The sequence below is a fragment of the Sceloporus undulatus genome, chromosome 2, assembly GCF_019175285.1.
Source record: "Sceloporus undulatus isolate JIND9_A2432 ecotype Alabama chromosome 2, SceUnd_v1.1, whole genome shotgun sequence".
Lineage (NCBI taxonomy): Eukaryota > Metazoa > Chordata > Lepidosauria > Squamata > Phrynosomatidae > Sceloporus > Sceloporus undulatus.
The window spans coordinates 268,378,562-268,401,285 of NC_056523.1; the positions used below are offsets into that span (position 1 = coordinate 268,378,562).

Below are 22,724 nucleotides of genomic sequence, written 5' to 3' on the forward strand. Positions count from 1 at the left end.
ACCTATAGTTGAGTATATACAGTAAATGTTCCATTCCATCTTGTGGAGGACACTTGTAGACTTGGTTTTACATTTGATTCATCTTCATCCTTTGATTTACACTGAGGCTGTAGCTAAGTCATATCACTTCTTTATATTTTCAGAATCAGTCCTTTTCTGTCTGTTTTTTCTGCAAATATTTATTTGATTCATTGATCATTTCATGTCTTGATTATTGTAGTCTTCTTTTGATTGTTCTTCTATGAACTCATCAAAGTCCACTATTTAACATACAAAGATTATTTTTGTAGCCCATCATTTTGATCACATCATTTCACTTCTGAATTGCCTGCTTCTTTTAGGATCCAGCATAGCTTCTTTTGACTTTTAAAGTCCTATATCAGTGGTTCTGTGGAACCCCAGGGGACTACATCCTCACAGGAGGGCCATGAAGGCTCGAAGGTTGGTCAGTCCACAGTGGAGTGGCCATGTGACAAGAGCCAACGCAAAGGCTAGCTGGCTGGGTCTGCATGTTGCCATTCAATCTGTTCCAGCTGCAAACTGGTAGGAGGAAGCAGGAAAAAAAGTCTTATCTTATCCTCTAGCACCTCTGAGGGAAAGTTTAACAAATAGCCTACTTCTTCAAAGTTCAATGTTCAATTGTTGTTGTTGTTATCCTTTTAAAGATGGAATTAAGTCTGGGGAAATCTGTAAGGACAAGATATTTAAAAGGGTTCCCTGGTGAAGAAAAAGTTAAGAGCCACTGTCCTGCATGGTTTAGCTTCTCTTTCTGTTTGAGCCCTCATTCTCATTATTGCTGTACTCTGGATCTTTGTTCTGTGAATTCTGTGTTTCTGATCCAATCAAAGTATTCTTCTGTTTAACCTGCTCTTGTCTTTTCTTCTTACTGCTCCATATTCTTTAAATTATCTTCCCAAATATCTGAGGACTGTTCCCTTGATTACTGTTTTCAAGTATCAGTTAAAACTATTTTTCTAGAGCCTTATCTTACTTCACAATTTTATATATTCAGATTATATGTATTTGAGCAATATGTTTTGCATTTAAATTGAATTTTTTAATATTTGTTATTCGCCCCTGTCTTCTCTTCTTTCTCTCCCCTCCACTTTAAGATTGAGGTGTGGAAACAAATTTTGATATTAGCAATGTATTATGAAATACTGGAGTATGGGTACTTCTTTTTGAACTGGAAATTAAGACACATTCTCTTTATAAAGGACTGGTTCCCAGTAGAGAAGAAAACCACAAGAACAGGTTTGCTGATATGGATCAACACAGCTGAACATATTTTTCACCTCCCTTTGGCTATGGGAACTGTCCTGATGAGCAACTGTTGAAGAGTTTAGCAACACTCCTGGTCTTCTCTCTAATCTCATTTATATCTTATGCTTTTTCTCCCCCAGGATTTTATAAACAAGCCAAGAAAACCTCAGAGGTTGGGTGGCCTATAAGTATAATATAATAAAATATATACAATTCTCACACTTTAAAATATATTATGAGATCAGGAAACTCCTTACTATTCTTTCCAGCACTACATTTAGAGTTGTAGGAAGAAGAGAAAAGCAATCACTGCCCTATAGCTGATGGAGGGCACCTGAAGCTTGCATTGACTCTATTCCTAATACACCCCCACCTCTTCCTTCCACTGGTGGAAAATTAGGGTGTACTTTAAAGGCACCAGATTCTGTCTGATCTTGGAAACTGAGCAGGGTCAGCTTTGGTTAATACTTCAATGGAAGACTGGCATCAATTAATACCAAGTGCTGTAGGCTAAATTTCAGAGGAGGGAACTGGTAAAACCAACTCTGAGTATTCCTTGCCTTAAAAAATGCTATGAAATTCATGGGTTATTAGAAGTTGACAGGCAACTTAAAGGCACATACACACAGGAGTGCATCAGAGAGAACATCCTGACAGTGAGAGCTGTTCAACAGTGGAACTCGGAGGGTGATGGAGTCTCCTTTTTTTGGAGGTCTTTAAACAGAAGCTGGGTGGCCATTTGTCAGGGCTGCTTTGATTGTGAGTTCCTGCATAGCAGGAGATTCGACTGGATGGTTCTTGGGATCGCATCCAAATATATGATTTTGTGAGATTTTGAAACAACAGCTAAACATAGCAATAAATTATAGATTAGAAAAGTATTTAAACACATAAGGCTAGATCCATTTGTTAGTCCTAGCTGGTTAGAGCTATTGAATGAAGTTAGCATTTATGTAAGTTCTGTTGATTCAACATATCCACTGTAGTTGTAACTAATAATTGTATTTAACCCATAATAGCATCAACTCTGTGTTAAAGTGAAATTGATTACTCCATTAATGAATTCATATTTCTTTAACACAAATCCCATACCTTAAGTATCCTTCCTGTGTTATTGAAATTCTGCCAATGGATAAGTAGAGTTCATAGAAGTTACTTTGGGTTGCAAATTCCAGAATTCCACAGCTGGGCAGAATAACTTTTCCAAACTGTGAATAAGGGAAGATAGATTTTCAAGAATCGTTCTGCTGGATTGTCATAATATTCATATAAAGGGATCCCCAAGAAATCTTTATATCAGTATCTGCATTGGTAGTTCATTCAGCTTTGTTCTATGTCTAGGCAGAAGCCACTGAAACACAATGCAGCTCTTATTTCATTTTGGATTGTTTCCATTTTCTCAGTTCAAAGATTTATTTTCCCTTCATCTGGGCTTTGGACCACCCTTTTTGCCTGAAGAATCTTCATTAATAAGTCTATGAAGGGGGAGCCATTACTGTTGCCCATAACTTGGACAGGGGAATACTAAATCTTGGTTCTGTATAGGAACATATCCAGTGCTGCTTCACAGATTTATTCCACCCTTTCTCCAAGGAGCTCACAGTAGTATTCCTAGTCCTTTCCAACACCACCCCACCACCCAAATTCTCACAACACCCCTGTGAAGTGAGTTGGACTGTTTGTCTCATGGTCACACAATGAGAACAATAGCCCAGCAGTAGAATATTTTGGAAACATTGGTCATGGGTCTGAAAGTAGAATCCAGTCTGTATTTTCATGGAATCAGACTGATAATCAAAACTCCTGCATATGGTTGCAATACATTGCCAATTTTTGTAATGGTGATGGCTTCTAAAAGTCCTGTGGCCATCATAGAAATTGAAATTGTTTTGTGTATAGCTCTGCTGGTGTTATGATGCATGAACCAGCCCATAGTTGAATGGAAATATCAAGAGGTCCATTTTGTTTTGCCCTTTTCAAAGCATTTCTTATGGCTGTTTCCCATTTGTGTAAGAGGTAACGTAAATCCCACTTGTTGATATTTTTGAGTTAGTGTCTTCATTAATCCAGTAGGGCAAATCCTTATATAAGCAGAACCTAAATGTATATCTTAGGTATATTATCATGTTCTTGACACACTCCTTATTACAGAGCACTGTTGAATTTATTATATCACACTTCCTGAAGCTCTCTAAAATAATTTCCTTAACAGAGGGAGAGTCATTTCCCCATTTTTCCATTTCTTATACATGTTCTGTTTAAAACTTAGCACAGTTGAAAGTTCCTTACTCATCCATCCTGGTTTCTTGAGACACCTCCCATTTTTCTTCCTCATTGGAACTGTTTGAAATTGTGCCTTCAGTATCTCCTTTTTGAGAAAGTCCCATCCGTCTTGAACTCCATTATCTTTTATTATTCCTGACCATGGGATCAACCCCAGTATTTCTCCAAGTTTACTAAAATCCACTCTTCTAAAATCTAGAATGTGTGTCTGAGTCTGCCTGTCTTCTCCTTTCCATTGTATAACAAACTCCAGGAGTACATGGTAGCTTCCTCCTAAGGATCCCACCGCTTGCACTCCATTAACTAGGTCATCCCTGTTGGTTAGGATCAGATCCAAAATAGCTGATCCACTTGTTGCCTCTTCCACCTTTTGGACAATGAAACTGTCTCCAAGGCAAGTGAGGAATTTGCTAGACCTTGAGGATTTGGCTGAGTTTGACTTCCAGCAAATATCAGGATAGTTTAAGTCACCCATCACTACTATATCTCTCCTTTCTGGGTGTGTGGTCATCTGTTCTAGAAAGGCATCATCCAATTCCTCTAGGGGGTCTGTAGTAGACTCCCACAATAATATCCCTGTTGTTTCCCTCCCCTTTAATTTTTATCCAGATGCTCTCCACCTGGCTTCCAAGATTGATGTCCTGGATCACTTCACTGGTGTAAATGTCCCTGACATATAAGGCTATTCATCCTCCTTTCCTGTTTTGCCTGTTTCTCTTGAAAAGGTTATACCCCTCTATGTCTACATTCCAGTTATGAGACTCATCCCACCAGGTTTCAGTGATGCCTATTCTATCATACTGGCTTTGTTGTACTAGGAGTTCAAATTCAGCTTGCTTATTTCCCATGCTCTGTGCATTAGTGTAGAGACATTTAAGACCATATGTTTCCTTTACTTGCTGCCTGTGCAAAAAAAATTTCTCCCCAAGGACCTGTGGGGTCCTTGCCCTGTTTTGTTCCCTCTATGACAGTTTGGCTATTTTCTCCATCCCTTTTGTCTCCCTCCCCCACATAATTCAGTTTAAAGCCCTCCTGATCAAGTTCTTGAGACTATTGGCAAAAACGTTTCTGCCAACTGGCGTGAGATGCAACCCATCCTTTGCCAGAAGTCTTTCCTCATGGAACCTCAGTCCATGATCCAAGAATCCAAATCGTTCTTGGTGGCACCATCTACGGAGCCAGTTGTTTACATCCGCTATTTTCTTCTCCCTTCCTGGACCATGCCCTTCGACTGGGAGAAGAGATGAGATGACAACCTGTGCATCCATCTCTTTCAACTTCCTATCCAAAGCCTCATAATCCCTTATGATATTCTGAAGGCTGTGCCTTGCGGTATCATTGGTTCCCACATGAACCAAAAGAAAGGGGTAATGGTCAGTTGGCTTGACAAGTCTTGTCAGCCTCTCTGTCCCATCACGGATCTTTGCCCCAGGGAGACAGCACACCTCCCGAGACATCTTGTCAGGCCCACAAACCACTGGTTCAGTGCCTCTCAGCAAGGAGTCCCCCACGATCACCACACGCCTCCTCCGAGGCTTAGCAGCAACTGCTCCCTTTGGTGGTACTCCCAGGGTTCCCTGCTCTGTCCCTGAAGTCTGTCCGTGCTGCTCTTCCTCATCATCTCTGATAACAGAGAGAGATTCAAATTGATTCTGTAGCTGCAAAATCCCAGAATATTCCCTGGTTTCCCTACTTCTGTGTTTGACTTTCTTCCAGCCATCTACTTATGTAGTATGTGAAGTGACCTCCTCCTCCCCAGCAATTTCCTCTGTGTGTTTCCCGTCCAAGTTCTGTCGGTCCGCTCTGTTTAAGAAAACCTCTTGCTCCCTGAGATACTGAAGTGTAGATACCTGGGCCTCCAGCTGCTGTACTTTCTCTTCTATGAGGGCCACCAACTTGCACTTAGTGTAGGTGAAGTTCCCCACATCTCTAGGCAAGAATACAAACATCCCACAAGTGTGGCAGGTGACTGCAGCAGGGCCTTCAGTGTCCATACTGTCTTAAGGAGGTACTGAACAAGACTGTGGGCTTCCCCTGTTAAACACCAGTGTAAAGAACCCCTGTGGACCTGGCTTTTGTCCCCAAACTCTGTTAAAGAGCTCAATCAACTGGGACTCTGGTTATGTACAGCGCTCCTGGCTACTAGCTAGTTCCAGAGGCAAGTCTCTGACTCACTTCCTCTGAGCAAAAGTTCCCACAAGCCTCTTAAGGAAAAAAGGGGAAAGAAAATGTGGAAAATTAAAGAACCCCTCCAACAATGTTCTCAGGTCAGCTTCTCCTCTCTTCTCCAAAACCTCCTTGACTATATAAGAAAAATTAAAAATTCACGTGCTGTTGCCTCTCCCAGCCTTCTGTAGAATTAGGCTTCTAGCTCCTCCCACAGCAGCAGCCCAAAGTTTAAAAGTTTAGATCTCACCAAGCACAAGGACAAAGAAGACCAGCCTTTCCTCCTTGGAACAGCAGCTGTCTGTTAAATACATAGTACAGTAGTAGAAACCTTGTCATATTGTACATTCTGTGGCTGCATCTGCACTGTGGAAATAATCTAGTTTCACCTGACTTTAACTGCTATAGAATTCTGTGAACTTTGTGATTTGGGGATTGTTAATTAGGAACTGTTATGGGTGTTGTTTTGAAATACAAGCTACTTTCCTGAATGAGATTAAGTTAGCTTTGATTCAGCACGCACATACACCACACTGTGTAGCATGCTTAAATTGGGTATTTTATGCGTTGAAAACATTTTCTGTGTCACTAAGTCAGCAAAGTTAATAGCACTGAACTGCATATGCAAGAAATCTATTAATATTCTACTATATAAACAAATACTGAAGTTCTAAAAGCTGAGTCATATACAGTGACTGACAGTTTTGGCAGAGGATTATAACATGCCCAATGAAATATTATATTGCGGCATGTTGGTGGTCAGGAAATTATTTCCTGTGTTATAGTCCTAGGCCGCCAAAGTAGATTCTTCCTAGCTATACTTTCCCATTCTGATATACCTTTTGATTAACTGTAATATTTGGATGGATTTTCAAGTCTTTTATATGCTTGGGTGTGGGTGTGTTTCTTATATATTAACCCAAAGATAGTGCTTTGAAAGTAAAACACCCACAGTACTAGAATGAGACCTAAAAGGCAATAATAAATTTGATTGAAATAATGACCATGTAGAATTTACATGCATTCAATATGGATGATGAAGAAATCAAAATAGTAAAATAATAATAATAATATTTATTTATAGCCCGCCTCTCCCCGAAGGATGGAGTTCCCATACCTTGGATCAGTAACTGATCAGAATGGAGATTGTAATCAAGAAATCAGAAGAAAACTAAGGCCTGTTACAGACTGCCAAAATAAAGCTGCTTCGGGTCTCTTTGGAGGTATGCTATTTAAATGATGCATGGGTCCTAAGAGTCCGGAGGTCGCGCCAAAGCCACACTCCATTCCTAAGCACTGGAGTGCAGCTTTGGTGTAGCTTCCGGATTCTTAGGATGCATGCATAATTTAAACAGCATACCTCCAAAGAGACCCGAAGCAGCTTTATTTTGGCAGTCTGTAACAGGCCTAAGATTGGGAAGGGCAACTATGAAAGAACTAGACAAGATCCTGAAGTGCAAAGACAAAACCAAACACTAGAATTAGAATAGAGTAAGCAATTGTATTTTCCATCACCATGGACTGATGTGAGAACTGGATGGTAAAGAAGGTTGTCAGACAGAGAATCAACTCATTTGAGATGAGGTGCTGGAGAAGAGTGTTAAGGGTACCATGGACAGGCAAAAGTACCAGCAAATGGGTCCTAGAACAGATCAGGCCTGAAGTCTTACTGGAAACAAGAATGACTAAATTGAAACTGACATACTATAGACATATCTTAAGAAGACAAGACTTACTAGTAATGACAATAATGCTGGAAAAGGTAGAGGATAGTAGAAAGTTAGATTGCATATTTGATGGATAAAGTTAATCAAGGAAGCAACAGCCCTGAGCCTGCAGGACTTGAACAGAGTATTTGAGGACAGAGATGTTAGGACCATGTGGTACAATTGGCCTGGAAATGACATGAATGTGACCACTAGGTAGAACTGGAGCAGAGGTAACTACAGTTTAAGTGGCAGGTGTGTATGAGTCAGCATTTGGAAGCTGTGCATCGTGGGACATCTGATGCAACATGCACAGTAGGTGAAGTCAGTCAAGGGGTGCATCTTGGGATACAGCATGATGCAACATGCACTGGGTATGAAACCAGCCAGGTCTCATTGGTGGCATGGATGTCACATGACTTCACAGAAGACCACCTATAAAAGGGAGAAGATGACTACTGTATCTCCATTGTTGGTTGTTGGTTGGATTGTTGGGTTGTTGTGGTCGGAGACTGGCGAAGCACTTTGTTTGTATATATAGCTGTGAGTATCCAAGACAGCTGTCTGGGTCTCTGCATTCTTGTATATAGCTTGCAACAAGTGATTAAAGCCCTCATGTTTGAGAGAGCCTTGCTGTCCAGCTGTGTTATTTCTTCAAGCCAGGAGCTCAAGGCTGAAGCCTGTGTGGGAGGAATTTTTTCCTTGCAGCCCAAAGCCTTTGCAGACTTCTCTCCAAGAGCCTTTTCGTGGTGTCCTGTCTGTGTGGATCAACTTTGCATGTGGTCGTAATGGACACAGCATGCCACCCTACTCCCCAACAAGGTTGTCTTGGATGCCCTTTCTGTCCAGCACTATTTGAGCGTTGCACCTGGCATGCATCATTATGGTGTGTGCCATGTGGATGGACTTGCATCATAATGGCGTCAGGGTGGTGTGGTAAGGGCTTGGAGCATGCGGATGCTCAGCCCTAACCGCACATACAGCCTCTTTGCTAACTAAGGTGCATATACTTGTATATATTACTGGTAACAGTGGTACATGCCTTGATTACATCCCACTTGGATTACTGTAATGCACTCTACGTGGAGCTGTGTTTAGAAAGTGCTTGGAAACGTTTGTGGGTTCAAAATACAGCAGTCAGGACCAGTTATAGAGAGCATATAACTCTTTTGTTGAAACAACTTTGTTTCTGGGCACAATTCTGTGTTGGTCAGGACCTACAAAGCGATTTGAGTCTGACTATCTGAAAGACCATATCTTTCCATACGAATCTGCAAGAACTATTAAGATCAAGCTTGCTTGATGAGGAGACGAGAGAACTTTCTCAGTAGCTGCTCCCAAATATCTTGAATGCCCTTCTGTGAGAGGCTAGGCTGACTCCTCCCTGCTTTCCTTTTACTGGCAGACAAAAACCTTTTTGCTTAAGCAGGCTTTTAACAGGTAAACACGGAAGGTTCCTATTTATATTGTGTTCTATTTATTTTTTAACTTTTGTATGTTTTAAAATAATTTCTTATCGCTTTAATTGTAATGATTTTAAGTATTTCTAAAACTGCATGGGTAGTTTTTAATTGATTTCCTTCTGTGAGCCACCTTGGGTCCCACTTTAGAAGAAAGGCAGAGCAGCATCCATTGGAAGTGTTGCATCAATGGAGTTGTGTGTGCCTAATAGCCAGCACCCTTTAGTAATCTGGTCATAGCTCTTTGCACCAGTTGAAGGATCCAAACACTCTTCATAGGTAGCCTCATATAGAACATATTACAGCCATCCAACCAGGATGTAACTAAGGCATGTGTAAGTATGGCCTGATCTGATGTTTCATTTAATGGGTGCAGCTGGTGCACAAGGTTTAATACTGCAAATGCACTCCTAGCCCACTCTGAAACCTGAGCTTCCAGGCTCTGAGTTAAATTCACGAGCACACCCAAGCTGTGAAGCTGCATCTTCAGGGGAAATGTAACTTCATCCAGCATAGGCTGAATCCCTGTTCCTTGATCTGCCTTTCAACTGACTAGGAGCACCTCCATCTTGTCTGGATTAAGTTTCAGTTTGTATTCACCCTCATTTAGTGCATTACTGATGACAGGCACCAGTTTAGGACTAACATACCTGCCTTGGCTTGTAGTAGAAAAGAGTAATAGAGTTTGGTGTCATCTGCATACTGAGAGCACTGAACCCCAAAACTCCAGACAACCTCTCCCGTTGGTTTCTTGTATATCTCAGATAGCATGGGAACAGCACCAAATCCTGAGAGATCCCATAGACCAATTGGGCAAGGGGTCAAACTGGCTTGCCCCTCCAGGAAGTAATGAAGCCACTGTAAAACAGTTCCTCAGATCCCATCCCAGCAAGATGCCCCAGAAGGATAACATGGTCTGTGGTATTGAAAGTCACTGAGAGGTCTAGCAGAACCAGGAGGCAGAAGGCATAGATCATACACCAAGGCAACCATAACCAGTCCTGAAATCAGACTGAAACAGATCTAGATAATCTGTTTCATCCAGAAATGCCTGGAGCTAGGGTTGATGTGCAGCAACTGGCTAATTTGCCAGTCATAACTCTTCCATCTATAGGCATTACTTAGATGGCTAGTCATTCATTGCAGAAGCAGCTTTGAGATTTGGGGGAGGTGATTGGTGATACATCTGGCCCCATATAAGGAAGAGGATCTGGGATGGACAGCCATCAGTTTTGGTGGTCTCTGCACCCCTGCAGTGTCAAACAGAGATCCCAGGCCAAAAGAGCCTTCTATAGGCAGAGGAAGGAGGTTATTTATTTGGCTTTCAGAGCATGGTCAGGAACTGATGTATTGGCAGCTAGATAGAAGCCAGAGGGACTGCAAGAGCCATTCGGTTCAAAAGGGTACCTTATCAGCAAAAAGAGCTCACCGAAGAAAACTGTTAACCATACCATATTAGGGAGGTGTGATCCTTGTAAGGCTTGCTGCCTATGGAGTTGCAGTTCTGCTAATATTACAAGTTGTGATGACATCCTGTCTAGTCTTACATGCATGTGAGTCATCATTGAGGCCATGTCGGCCAGTGGGTTCAGTATGCTTCTTATGGAAGTGTTGCCCATGACTACTGCTGCCCAAAAGGCATAAATATCGTTGCAAGTTTTCAGGATCTAGTAGAAGGTGGAGCAAGTTTGTTCTCTGCTGTCCCAGAGACTAGAACACAAACTGATGGATTCAAATCAGAAGAAAAGAGATTCTGCCTAAACATTAGGAAGTTTGACAGTGGAATAGACTGTCTGGGTGATAACTTCTCTTTTTCCCATTTTTGCTTCCTCCTTCTAGCAGGGAAATACCTTTTTATCAGTTGGCAACTGACTGGTTGCTGAGGAACGGGCTTCCTATTGAGCAGGTGCTCAGTAAATTTTCCTAAATATTTAATTTGGTGGTTTTGAGTTGAGTACGGTAATTAAATTTGTGGGCTTGCTTTGTGTTTTATGTTAAGATTTATTCAAATTGTCAAATTTCAAAGAGGCTTTCTTTAGGATTGGTTTCAGGGCAACCATCTTGAAAGCAGCTGAGATTTGTTCCTTTCACATTGAAGTTTACTTAGATCCTGACTATAGCTGGTCATTTGGTCAAGTTCTACCCTTTCTTTTCTTTGTACAACAGGACTGAGCAACTCTGGTGTGGCTGGAGAGGAAATCATGTAGACCTGTCACCTTCCTTAATCCAGATTTATAAAATATTCACAAACATATTAGAAGATTAAGCAACCTTGCTATTCACCAGGTGCATGCTGACTAGTGTGGCTTCATAAAAATCAGAATGATAGCTGAATTTGTAAGGAGGGTTTTTCATGTAGTCTATTCAGTGCTACAAACCAAACTTGCTACCATAGTGTCCTTGAGCAAAGCAAAAGATGTTTGATATGGACACCTGGAAGTACCTGCTATGCACGTGAAAGGCAATGAAATTAGATTAATTCTTTAGAAATATTTTGTGTAAAACTGCACACAAATAACCAAGCAGTGGCCAGGACTAATGAAATAGATTCAGTCGTATTTGATATTTCTTTTTTCCCCCTTTTTTAAAAAAAGTATCTTTATTAAAGTATCTTGTTTACAAAGCTCACGTTCTTCCAACATATAACAATGACATATATCCTCAAATTACAAATCCAATGTATATTACACTTAATCATTAAACTTTCAACGGAAATTGATATTTCTAATGGCATTAAGCAACGATGTCATCTCTTAGCTCCCTCTCTTTTCTCTGGTTAAGGAGCCATTAACATTTCATATAAGATTTGAAAGCCTCTTGTGAATTTATATCCAGAAAATATTGCTCTTACTATCTTGAATCCGCCCATAGAACTCGTAAATGTAACACATCAGATAATAGTTTATGGTAAATAGTGGCCCTCAGAATTAATCTCGCTTTTTCAGCCTACTTGTTGGCAAGTGACATGGAAAAACTATGTACAGAAACAAAGATAGGCATGAGGACTAATCTAATCAGATTTTTGAATGTTAACTTATCAGAAAGGTTTAATAAGGTGATTAAGATAAACTACAAAGGGCTATATAGAATTATTAGAAATTAATAATAATAATAATAAATTGTTTATTTCTAGCCCGTCTTTTCATGAGATCAAGGCGGGTTACAACGTCATAGAGCAACAAACGATAAATATCAACAATACAATATAAAACAAAATCAGAGATTAAAACAAGGAATTAAAAACACAGATTAAAAACCTTACAAAAACTAGCCAAAGTGCAGGTGCAAAAGGAGCGGGGGAGAAAAAGCCATTACAACTGGGGGAGAGCTTGTTCGAAGAGAAAGGTATTGAGTCTCTTCCTGAATTGGTCGAGGGAGGGGGTTGAGCAGAGCTCTTCGGGAAGCGAGTTCCATAACTGCGGGGCTGAGATAGAAAACGCCCTCTGTGCAGTTGTAGAGCGTTTCGAGGGTGGAACCCTCAGAAATTGCTTCCCGGTTGATCTGAGTGTGCGGGGCGGACTATATGGGGAGAGGCGGTCCTCCAAGTACCCTGGGCCCAAGCCATTTAGGGCTTTATAGGTTATAACCAACACCTTGTATTGTGCCCGGAAGCGAATAGGCAGCCAGTGTAGATCTCGCAGAACAGGTGTTGTATGGCTGGACCTGGAACATCCAGTGACCAGTCTGGCTGCCATGTTCTGCACTAACTGAAGCTTCCGGGTTTGGTACAAGGGTTGCCCCAAGTAGAGCACATTACAGAAATCCAACCCAGAGGTTACCAGAGCGTGTACCACCGTTTCAAGGTCCCCCCGGCCCAGGTAGGGTCGCAGCTGGCGTATCAGCCGAAGCTGATAACAAGTACTCCAGACCGTCGCATCCACCTGAGATGTAAGGTGGAGCGATGAGTCCAAGAGCACCCCCAGACTGCGAACAGAGTCCTTCAGGGGAAGCGTGACCCCATTCAGGACAGGTGGACAAACCTCCAAACCTGGACCCGGGGAACCTATCACAAGTACTTCCGTTTTCTCTGGATTCAGTCTGAGTTTGTTTTCCCTCATCCAGCCCATTACTGACTCCAGACAGGCATCTAGAGGAGAGATGCCATCCCTGGGAATTCATGGGAATCTATCACACTTTTCATAGTTAGATTGAATTAATTATGATTTTTGGATAGTCCTATTAGAAAAGATCTATCTCTTTCAGATAGTGTCAGTAGCACTATCTGATGGAGTCATAAATGGAAGTCAAGACTATATTAATGCCTATGTTATATTTCTGCTCTCAGGGCAGATTTTTGATATAAATGTGACCCCTTACACAACAGCCCCTCAGTCTAGTTTGGAAGCAGGCATCCATGCCGCCAATTTTCCTCTACATTCCTCAATAGCCAGCTGCTCCCCATGTGTCCAGATGACTATTAGCTTACTTGCTAATTAGCTTACTTGCTGTTCACCGCTATGATCTTTGGAATAGCGGTATATAAATAAAACAAATTATTATTATTATTATTATTATTGAGTCCATTTCTGTTTTGGACCTCATTGGAAGCAAGCTTCATCGGTTGGTAAAGTATTACCATTAACAAAGCCTTTTTACTATTCATCCCCCACCTTTTTTTCTTAGCGTGTGTATGTGCGTGCGTGTGCGTGTGTGTGTGTGTGCTTTTTGTGTATGTTGCTCATTCTCTTAATAAACTACAAACTAGTTTGGAATTGCCTCTGGAATGTTGTGTGATTTGGAACTGATATACACAGGGTTGTTATCCCAAGACCATCTGTTGCCCTGGTCATACTACAGCCTTGCTTTGAGCTGTTATTAAAATCTTCCTGAAACATATTAATTGGAGTGTGCCTTCAAGAACCCCCAGCATTTTGGGTAACAAAATTAAAGCAGGCTCCATGCTGCTTTACTGAGACAAACTGGTTACAGGTATAATATCTTTTGCATTTGGCATTGCTCCATCAGATCGAACAGCATTATGATTATTCTCAGAGTCAAAAACATCATATTCAGCTATTGGAATCTAAAGGCATGACATTAGTCTTGTACCAGTTGATGTTAGATGTGTTATAAAGCAAACTAGATGTCTTAAGCAGGCTTGGGAAGTTGACCTTCATGTTGCTGTTGCTTCTGGACCAGGGTCAGGTTGTGGAGATTTCCACCTTTGAGAATGGTCTCAGACAAAGCAAGAGAAAACAGTTTAAAAGTATAGCATAGATGGCATTTTCCCAGTTAAAGTTCAGTTGTATTTACACTTGAGTTGATGTTAAGTGTTGAAGAAATGACATTGATGTAAGTATGTCTTGCCATATCTGGTGGGAAAGTGTTACTGTAAAATGTTTTTGATTATGTTTTTTGCACTGTTATGGTACATAACTTAAAAATGTATACTATAAGATCCAAAATTGGTTTGTTGTTCTACTTCATTGATTCTGGCAAAAATTGCACTTCATAATTTCCTGCTGGCAGTTGCCAAAATGGAGATTTTATCTAGAAAGAAAGGACAAATAACTTAAAATGGTGGTCTGTAGTTTGAAATTTTTTATCTATGAACAAGCTCACACAGGAAGAAAAAGCACATGAGTTAATTGCAACAACAGGAGAATTTCTTTGAAAATGGTCTTAGCATCATAGTTGCTGTCATCTCCAAAAGTCATATCCTCATTTATGGAAAGCTACCAGGGATCAAATATTGATAGGAACAGGAACTGCAGCCAGGAAATCAGAAGAAGATAAAGAATGGGAAGGGTGGCTATGAAAGAGCTAGAAAAGATCCTAAGATTCAAAGATATAAAACTGAGCACAACAGTTAGAATCATACACACCATTGTACTGTATTCCATATTACCATCTATGGATGTGAGAACTGGAAAATTAAGAAAAAAGAAAATTAATTCATTCAAGATGTGATGCTGGAGATGAGGATTCTGTGGACGGTCAAAAAGGCAAACAAATAGGTTCTACAGCAGATCAAGCTAGAAAACTCCCTGGAAGCCAAGATAACAAAACTTAGGCTTTCATACTTGGACACATCATGAGAAGGTATGACTCATTAAAAAAAACCAATAATGTTAGGAAAGGTGTAGGCCACATAGATAGATGGATTCTATTAAGGAACTCAAAAGTATGAGTTTTCAGGAACTCAGCAAAGTAGTAGAGGATGAGATCTTGGAGATGACATCGACAGGGTCCCCATGGGTCAAGACTGACTCAAGGGCAGTTAACAACAACAAACCTTAGGATGAATTTTGAGGGGATACTGCAAAATATTTTCTTTAACGTGATACTTTTAAAATCAGGAGGCATCATTGATTTATATATGTTCTACTCATGTATTTGTCTTGTTGTCATTGCAATTCTTATGTAAACTGATAATATCTCATCTTCCTAATTCTAAATTCATTGTGCCTTGTGTAAAGGAAACTCCCATGTGTCTGCATTCTTTGGCATTTGACTTGGTTTGCTTTGTGTAGATTAAATTAATCTTTTAGAGGCTATACAGATGGGTGTTATACGCCGGCTGCATGGCAGAGTGGGGGATGTGGCGTCCACACAATACACACCCCAACACTGCCCTGACGCTGCTATCATTCTGTGCGTCCGATCACAGGGCGGGCGACATCATGGTGCTCTTTTGGTGCTGCGTCCAGATGACGCAGCGCCAAAAGGAGCACCAGAAGGTGCTGCGGCAGTAGCATAGGCACCTTTTCCCGCAGCTCTTTTTTGCATCACAGAAATGCCAGATTGGGGCTGTAGCATGTAGATGTATTATTAGAAGTTAGAACAAAGTTCGATCATTGTGTGATCAAATTTATAACCCCCAATTTTTAGCCTGCTGTTTTGCAGAACAGATTAAATGTCTGAATACAAGTAGCATATAAACGTACCACTGTGATATCAGGAATTTGAAAGTTTGGCATTAAGTGTTGGTATGACTAGGCACATACTGAACACCGAGCTTCAGAAAGCTTATTGCCAGAAATTGGAAGTAATGCATTTTAAGAAACACAGCAATTTATAAAAAATTACTTTGTAGTAGTGATTATGCCACAAATTTTCATTTCAAAGCAATGTAAAGTGTGGGAACGATGCTGGTTTACTGGTTTAATGAATAACATTTTCTGGGGTGGGGCTTGGGTTTTTTTAAGTATCTTAGGCCCTTTCCAGATGGGCCGTTTTGTACGTACTCCATACATACTAGGGTTGCCCGCTGGCGTCTCTTTCAGATGCCCCCAACCCTAGTACGTACAGAGTACGTACAAAATGGCAGCGAACATTCTACATGGGTGCCGCCATTACGACGTCACGGCCGCGCCACCCCCAAATGGAACAGTGCAGATGTGACGTACTGGTGCTGCGGAAGGGCGCCTGTGGCGCCCTTTTCGCAGCGCCAGAAGGAGCTCCATTTTGGAGCTTCTTCCTGGTTTTGTGTTGCTGGCGCAACCTTTCCCCGCTGCTGTCGGATTGTCCTTGGGGCTTGAAGCCCCAAGGACCCCCCTTTCCAGGCTGCAGGGAAGCGGCCTTTTGCCGCTTCCCCACGGCCTGGAAAAGCGGCAGATCGGGCCTCAGAGCTGCCGCTGTGGCAGCTGAGGCCCTGATCCGTCGGGGAAAGGGACGGGTACAGGATGCCCCAAAGAGGGCGCCCTGGAATACATTATAAACCATCCTGGAATACATTTTAGCAGCATTCGGAGGGGAATTTTTCATTTTTCATTATTCTTAAGCCTTGTTAGGGTGTTCTTTAAGCAAAGAAGAGCAGTGAGCCATGTAGACAACAAGCAGCAATAACAAATTCCTTATTAAATATCATAACATGTAAAGGAATGAATTACTTTTAAAAACCAACTTTTAAAACCCTTTTCATTGGCAGCCAATGGAGTTATTCCTTGACTGTCGCTTCTTCACAAGCAGTTTCTCCTTCCTGTCTTTACACAGATCTAGTCCAGAAGAAAAAGAGAAGCAGTGATGGTGATGCTTGAATACCAGTGGAGTCTCATGACTGTTTCCATGTGTTTTCACTGTGGAAATGTAATAATTTGAAAATTATTATTTCCATGGAGTAACATTCATGCTTTCTTCCCAAACATATTGGATTTTTAAATTAGTTATAGCTTTAGGAGCTCATAATGCTTAGTGGTGGGTGCAAATCACAAAATTATGAGAGAACATACTACAAGAGAGGAATAAATATAGACAAGAACAAACACTTTGAATTATCTGCACAGATTTTAGTGGGAAAGATTTAATGGCCCACTTCATATAATGAAACTGATGCAGCTTAACTTGGTAAAATCTTGGCCTTTGTCTCTTACAACTTTTTTGAAATACAGTACAGTTGCCCCTTCTAACTCATGGATCTGAGATCTGCGACTTTGAATATCCGTGGATGGGTGACCTCTACTATTTTTAATGGCACGCACACATGGGGCGCACCCCATTCAAGCCTATGGGGCTTGAATATGCAGAAGCCTCTGTTTTGGAGGGGGGCCGAATAGATCCCCTCGCGAAAACGGAGGGCCAACTCTAGTGTACATCCCTGAATACAGAGTAATTTTCTTGAGTAGCCTTTGGAAACAGCTGTGATTTAACTTGGTTTGAAGTTAAATGAAGCACAAGCTCAAAGCTAATGCGTTTGAATTTTCTTTTAATATTTCTTTTGTTTGGTGTGTGTGTGTTTCATCTAATATAAAATGTATTTCTTTAGATTTTGTCACCTATTATAAATAAAATAAAAATGACAACTTTGTTTAAACATTTTGCTTGTGAGTCACATCTTGAGGGTTCTCAGGAATATCATAGGTCCAAAACACATTGCAGAAATATTCCAGTTGAGACCAGTTTAACTGCCCTGGCTCAGTGCTGGGGAACCCTAGGAATTGTAGTTTATTGTGTCACCAGAGCTCTCTGATAGAGGAGGTTAAATGTATCACAAAACTACTGTTCCCAGAATTCTCTAGCATTGAGCCAAGGTAGTTAAAATGGCCTCAGACTACATTATTTCTGCAGTGTGTTTTGGACTATAGAGCTGTGAAATATTTTACAGTCGGCCTTTCTTATACACGGATGTTTTATACACAGATTCAAGCATACACGGTTTGAAAATGTTCCAAAAAAGTATAAATTTCAAATATCAAACCTTGATTTTCCATTTTTATAAGGGATACCATTTTGCTATGTCAGATTTAATGGGACTTGTGCATACACAGATTTTGTTATACACGGGGGATCTTGGAACCAAACCCCAACGTATAACAAGGGTCCGCTGTATTTATTTACAGTATTTATACCCGGATCTTCAGCCCTAAAGGCTCTCAGAGCGGTTTACAGATAGTATGTATCCCACCTCATATCTTCACCCTCATATTTGTCCCCATGAGTGTAATTTCTGTTACAAATCATAAGTAATTTTCATATGCAGGGAGGCATATATATATCCCAAGTCCCAGATACTACGGAGAAATATGTACAATTGTAAAAATACATGTTTTATTGTTTTCCTTGTCAGCTCCTCCTTTTCCTCTTTGACTTTCTTGGTGCATTTGCTTCCCTATCTATGTAGGGATAAAATTGTGTGGGTAAAAATAATGTTTGGGCATGATGATTTTATAGGGCTCACTGCATGTTGTTGTGCCAAAAAGCAGTTTTTGTTCTGACATCATTCCTATGATTGATTTCTGCTGATCTTTGTTGAAGTGCAAGGAATTCATTTTTGTATTTGAACTCTGATACATGTGTTTTTTGCCTCCTTTCACTTTTCTTAATGTTTAGGAATGATTTGCTTATGGTGTGTCGCCAACTGAACATGGAGGAGTCTGTGGCAGAGATAATGCAGCAGCTTGGTGCGGATGAAAATGGGAAAATCTCCTTTCAGGATTTTACACGATGTCGTATGCAGCTTGTGCGAGAAATCAGGAAGGAAGAAGTGGAACTTTCTGTGAAATCTGGTGATTCTTTTAAAAAGAAAACACTGAAGGACAGAATAGCTTCCTGGCCAACAAGTAGTGATAACAGTTTGGGTAAGTTTGGCCCCTTTATGACTGTGAACATATGATACCTGGTATAGTCTCAAGATTCTGACTGTTGTAGAGCTTCTGCGGTCTCTGTTCCCTTTTGTTGCCAGCTCATGGAATTTCAGTCATGCACTCAGTATATTGAACTGTGCACTTAATGTTCATCAATGTACATTTAGTATTATGTATGGTGATGCATTATTTTATGCATATATATGTCTTGGGGACACACTGTAAAATAGGTTAAAAACACACTTCAGGAATAATCCCGTTTGAGACTGCTTTAACTGCCCTGGCGCAGTGCTGGGGAACTGTGAAAAATGTAGTCTTGTGAGACATTTAGCCTTCTCTGTCAGAGAGCTCTGGTGCCACAATAAACTACAATTCCTAGGATTTCCTAGCATTGAGCCAGGGCAGTTAAAATAGTCTCAAAGTGGATTATTTCTGCAGTATGTTTTGGACCATAGTTTTCCAATGCATGAAAAATTGTTCAACTTAAGACATTTTCCATACATTATGAAGTTTATTTATACATTTATTTTCAAACACCTATATGCAGCTGTGTGCTGGGAAAATGTGTGATGTAGGTCCAAAACACACTGCAGAAATAATCCAGACTGCTTTAACTGACCTGGCTCAGTGCTAATTTTTCTTCTCTCAGGCACATAACCTTAAATTTAAACCCCAGTGATGATTTGCTGTCTTTTGAAGTTTATTGTTCTGACAAACAGCAACAGCATGCTTCTCTGCAATGAAATCAAGAACTAAAAGGGGTGGTGCATCCCATTCATTGTTTCCAATAAGGCTTGAGCATAGGCGGAATTCGCCTTACGCGGGGAGGGGTCCGGAACGGATCCCCCACGTAAGGCGTGGGCCGACTGTATGTAGAAATATATACCCTATTATATATTAGCCATTTTTTCAGGAGATAATCCACACGTAATATAATAGAAAGGCAGTGTTGGTCCCTGGGACCCCTTGTGATAAAATACGTAATAGTGGCCATGTTGAGTGGCAGTTAGTTACATTCCCTGTCTTGGATTGATGTCCAAATTAAAATATACAGTAAATGGAAAGGATACATTTTTTAAAAATGTTGAAATTATTGCATATTATCTAAGACCTATATAAGGAAAAGTTTAGAGCAGTGTTCCTGAATTTGTTCTCTTCCAAATGTTTTGGAACTCAAGACCCCACATCCCTCATTATTTGCCGTATGAACAGTGGCTGATGGGATTTGTAGAACACTGCTCTCTTATAGAATACTCTGCATTGTAATGTGGGAATATATTAATAGAACAAGCATCCTTGGATTGAATGTTGGACTATTGTTAGGCAGTTATTTTACTGCTAAAATTTAATATAGAATGATAGGTAATTATTTTTGTTGCCCTGTGTGTGTGTGTGTGTGTGTGTGTAGACTTCAGTATTCCTGAATTGCATTCTGGCCTATCAGTAGACATTTCTATTTACATTTTCATTATGATATGAACTGGCGCTAACAATAGATGACTTGAAGGCACGTATCCACTCACAGTATTATGATACCACCTACTGAACACAAGAAAACAATCATTCATTTCTTTTTTTCTTTGTGGCGAACAGATGCTTTGTGTGGATAGATGGAAAGCAGGATGTGTTATGTGAACTAAAACTCTATAGAATGGCTTGGATTTAAAGCAGAATATCAGGTGACACTGGTCTGAAACACACTACAGAAATCATAGAATCATAGAGTTGGAAGAGACCACTAGGGCCATCCAGTGAACTGCCCTGGGGAATCATAGTTTATTGTGGCACTGGAGCTCTCTGACAAAGAAGGCTAAATGTCTCACAAAACCACAGTTCCCTAGCATTGAGCCAGGGCAGTTAAAGCAGTCTGAAACTGGATTATTTCTGCAGTATGGACCACTGACATCCAAGAATAGACTGGATATCTGAAGAAGTAGTCTTCACGCAGATAACAGGAAACTTTTTTGTTTTGTAGAAAAAATGTCAAGAGTAGACATATTAAGAATTCAAATTCTGCTGGATAATTCAGTAAAGATTATAATCAAGAAAATTTAAGATTCTGCTTATCTAGATTTATTATCAGTCTGGACGTGGCATTTTCCACAACACTGGTCTGGATGGTAGATGTGAGAGATTTCTGTAATCTCTAAAATTTGTTATGGCGTGATGAACTGAAGAGGAGTTTTATCAAATTTACTGGAAGAATTCTTTAAACCTTTTCTGTTGTAATTAAGGCAACAACTTTGGCTTTATTGTGCCCTTTAATTTGGAAACCTGAACTGCCAGAATATATACTTAACCCCCCAGCCACCCACCCCTGTTGCCATGAAATACACTTTTCAGTTTCAGATTTTGGTCATAAATATTGAAGATGTGTTTTCATTGTAGTCTTGTAATAATCTAAGATTACTGCTTACTTTATCTAGACATCTTCAAAATATGCATTTACAAACTAGAAAGTGCTGTATTCAGTCACTTCAATATTCATTATTTTTCACTTTTTTAGATTATAAGAAATATTACAAAATAAAATGAATCTGAATACTGATGGCTTTGGTACCAGTATGATTTTTGGAGTATTGCCTGCATTGTGGATTTATTACATTATTGTTGCTATTGTTGCTGTTATGTTTATTTATATATTCCACCTTTTCCCCAGTCTGAGATTCAAGGCTGGCTACAAATTTTAGAATGGGTAAAACCAAAAAATGTAATCATATAAAAGTTTAAAATATAGCTATAAATAAAATTAAAAGCACTTAAAACCGAACCATTAAAAAGAAGGTATAACAACACAGTACATGGAAGGCCCTTTCCCTTCTGAGCAGTAAGCTCTCAGATAGCTGCTGAAACAAAAAAGTGTTCACCTGCCTACAAAAGGATAGCAAGGAAGGCACTAGTCTAACTTCTGTAAGAAGGGAGTTCCAGAGCTTGGGAGTACCCACCAAGAATAATACGATGTTCAGATATAAGGCTGCAGTCCTCTACCCCCCTGAAATGTATCCTAAGCTAGTAAGTGGTACATATTTCTCCTTCTTCAGGAAGGTAAGGGAGATCCTCCTGTGGAGTTCCTCCCAGGATGGTAGCGATCTATCCCCTTGTCACCAGTGGAGCCAAAAACAGAATGGTTCAGGATTCCTGAGGATCTTCAGGACCTTAGGACTGCTGGCAGTGTTGCAAAGATCACTAAATAATCTCATGCATGAGAAAGGGCGTACAGGAGGAAAATATATTTTTGTTACTTTCATGAAATACACTGTATCTAGCAATAGATTTGCTAGCAATAGTCTTAGAGTATCAAACCCAAATACCTAACACTTCTCTAGAGAAAAGATTCAGCACAATGTAGGATGAAAATAAAAATCGGCTGCCTTAAAATTTTTAGCTTTCAACAGCAAATATATCATTTGCAATTTTTTTTAGATATTGAAATAAGTTTGGCTTTTAAAAATACAAATCAAGGCCACTCTGATAGCCTTTAGGGCTGAAGGGCTGGGTATAAGTACTCTAATAAATAAAAATTAAAATAAAATGTTTTCTCTTAAATGAAATTTAGCTAGGTTAGAATGTTTTATTGTCCCTTTGATCGTTCAGGTCTTGTGGAGTAAATTTGTAGGCATGTTTAAATCATCATGAGAATCATAGAATTATATAAAAGCAAGAATCCAAGCATTTGTTTATTTTAACAGTGATGGGGCTGTGAAAGATAATGAGATACCAGATGGTGAAATATAATGAGTAGGTTGGAGAAAAGGCATGTAACTCATTCTGTAAATCTTTCATTTTTATTGCTCTGAATGAAATATTTAATATATATGAAAATG

The 22,724-nt window shown here is 40.1% G+C and overlaps 1 protein-coding gene across 1 annotated transcript in view; it reads left to right on the forward strand.

Annotated features, from left to right (window-relative positions):
• The window catches only part of MCC (MCC regulator of WNT signaling pathway), a 322,683-nt gene that overhangs the window by 12,033 nt on the left and 287,926 nt on the right, over nt 1-22,724 (forward strand). Inside the window, exon 2 of the mRNA XM_042448793.1 lies at nt 18,647-18,894. Coding sequence (XP_042304727.1) covers nt 18,647-18,894 — 248 coding nt within the window. The remainder of the gene's footprint in view (nt 1-18,646; nt 18,895-22,724) is intronic.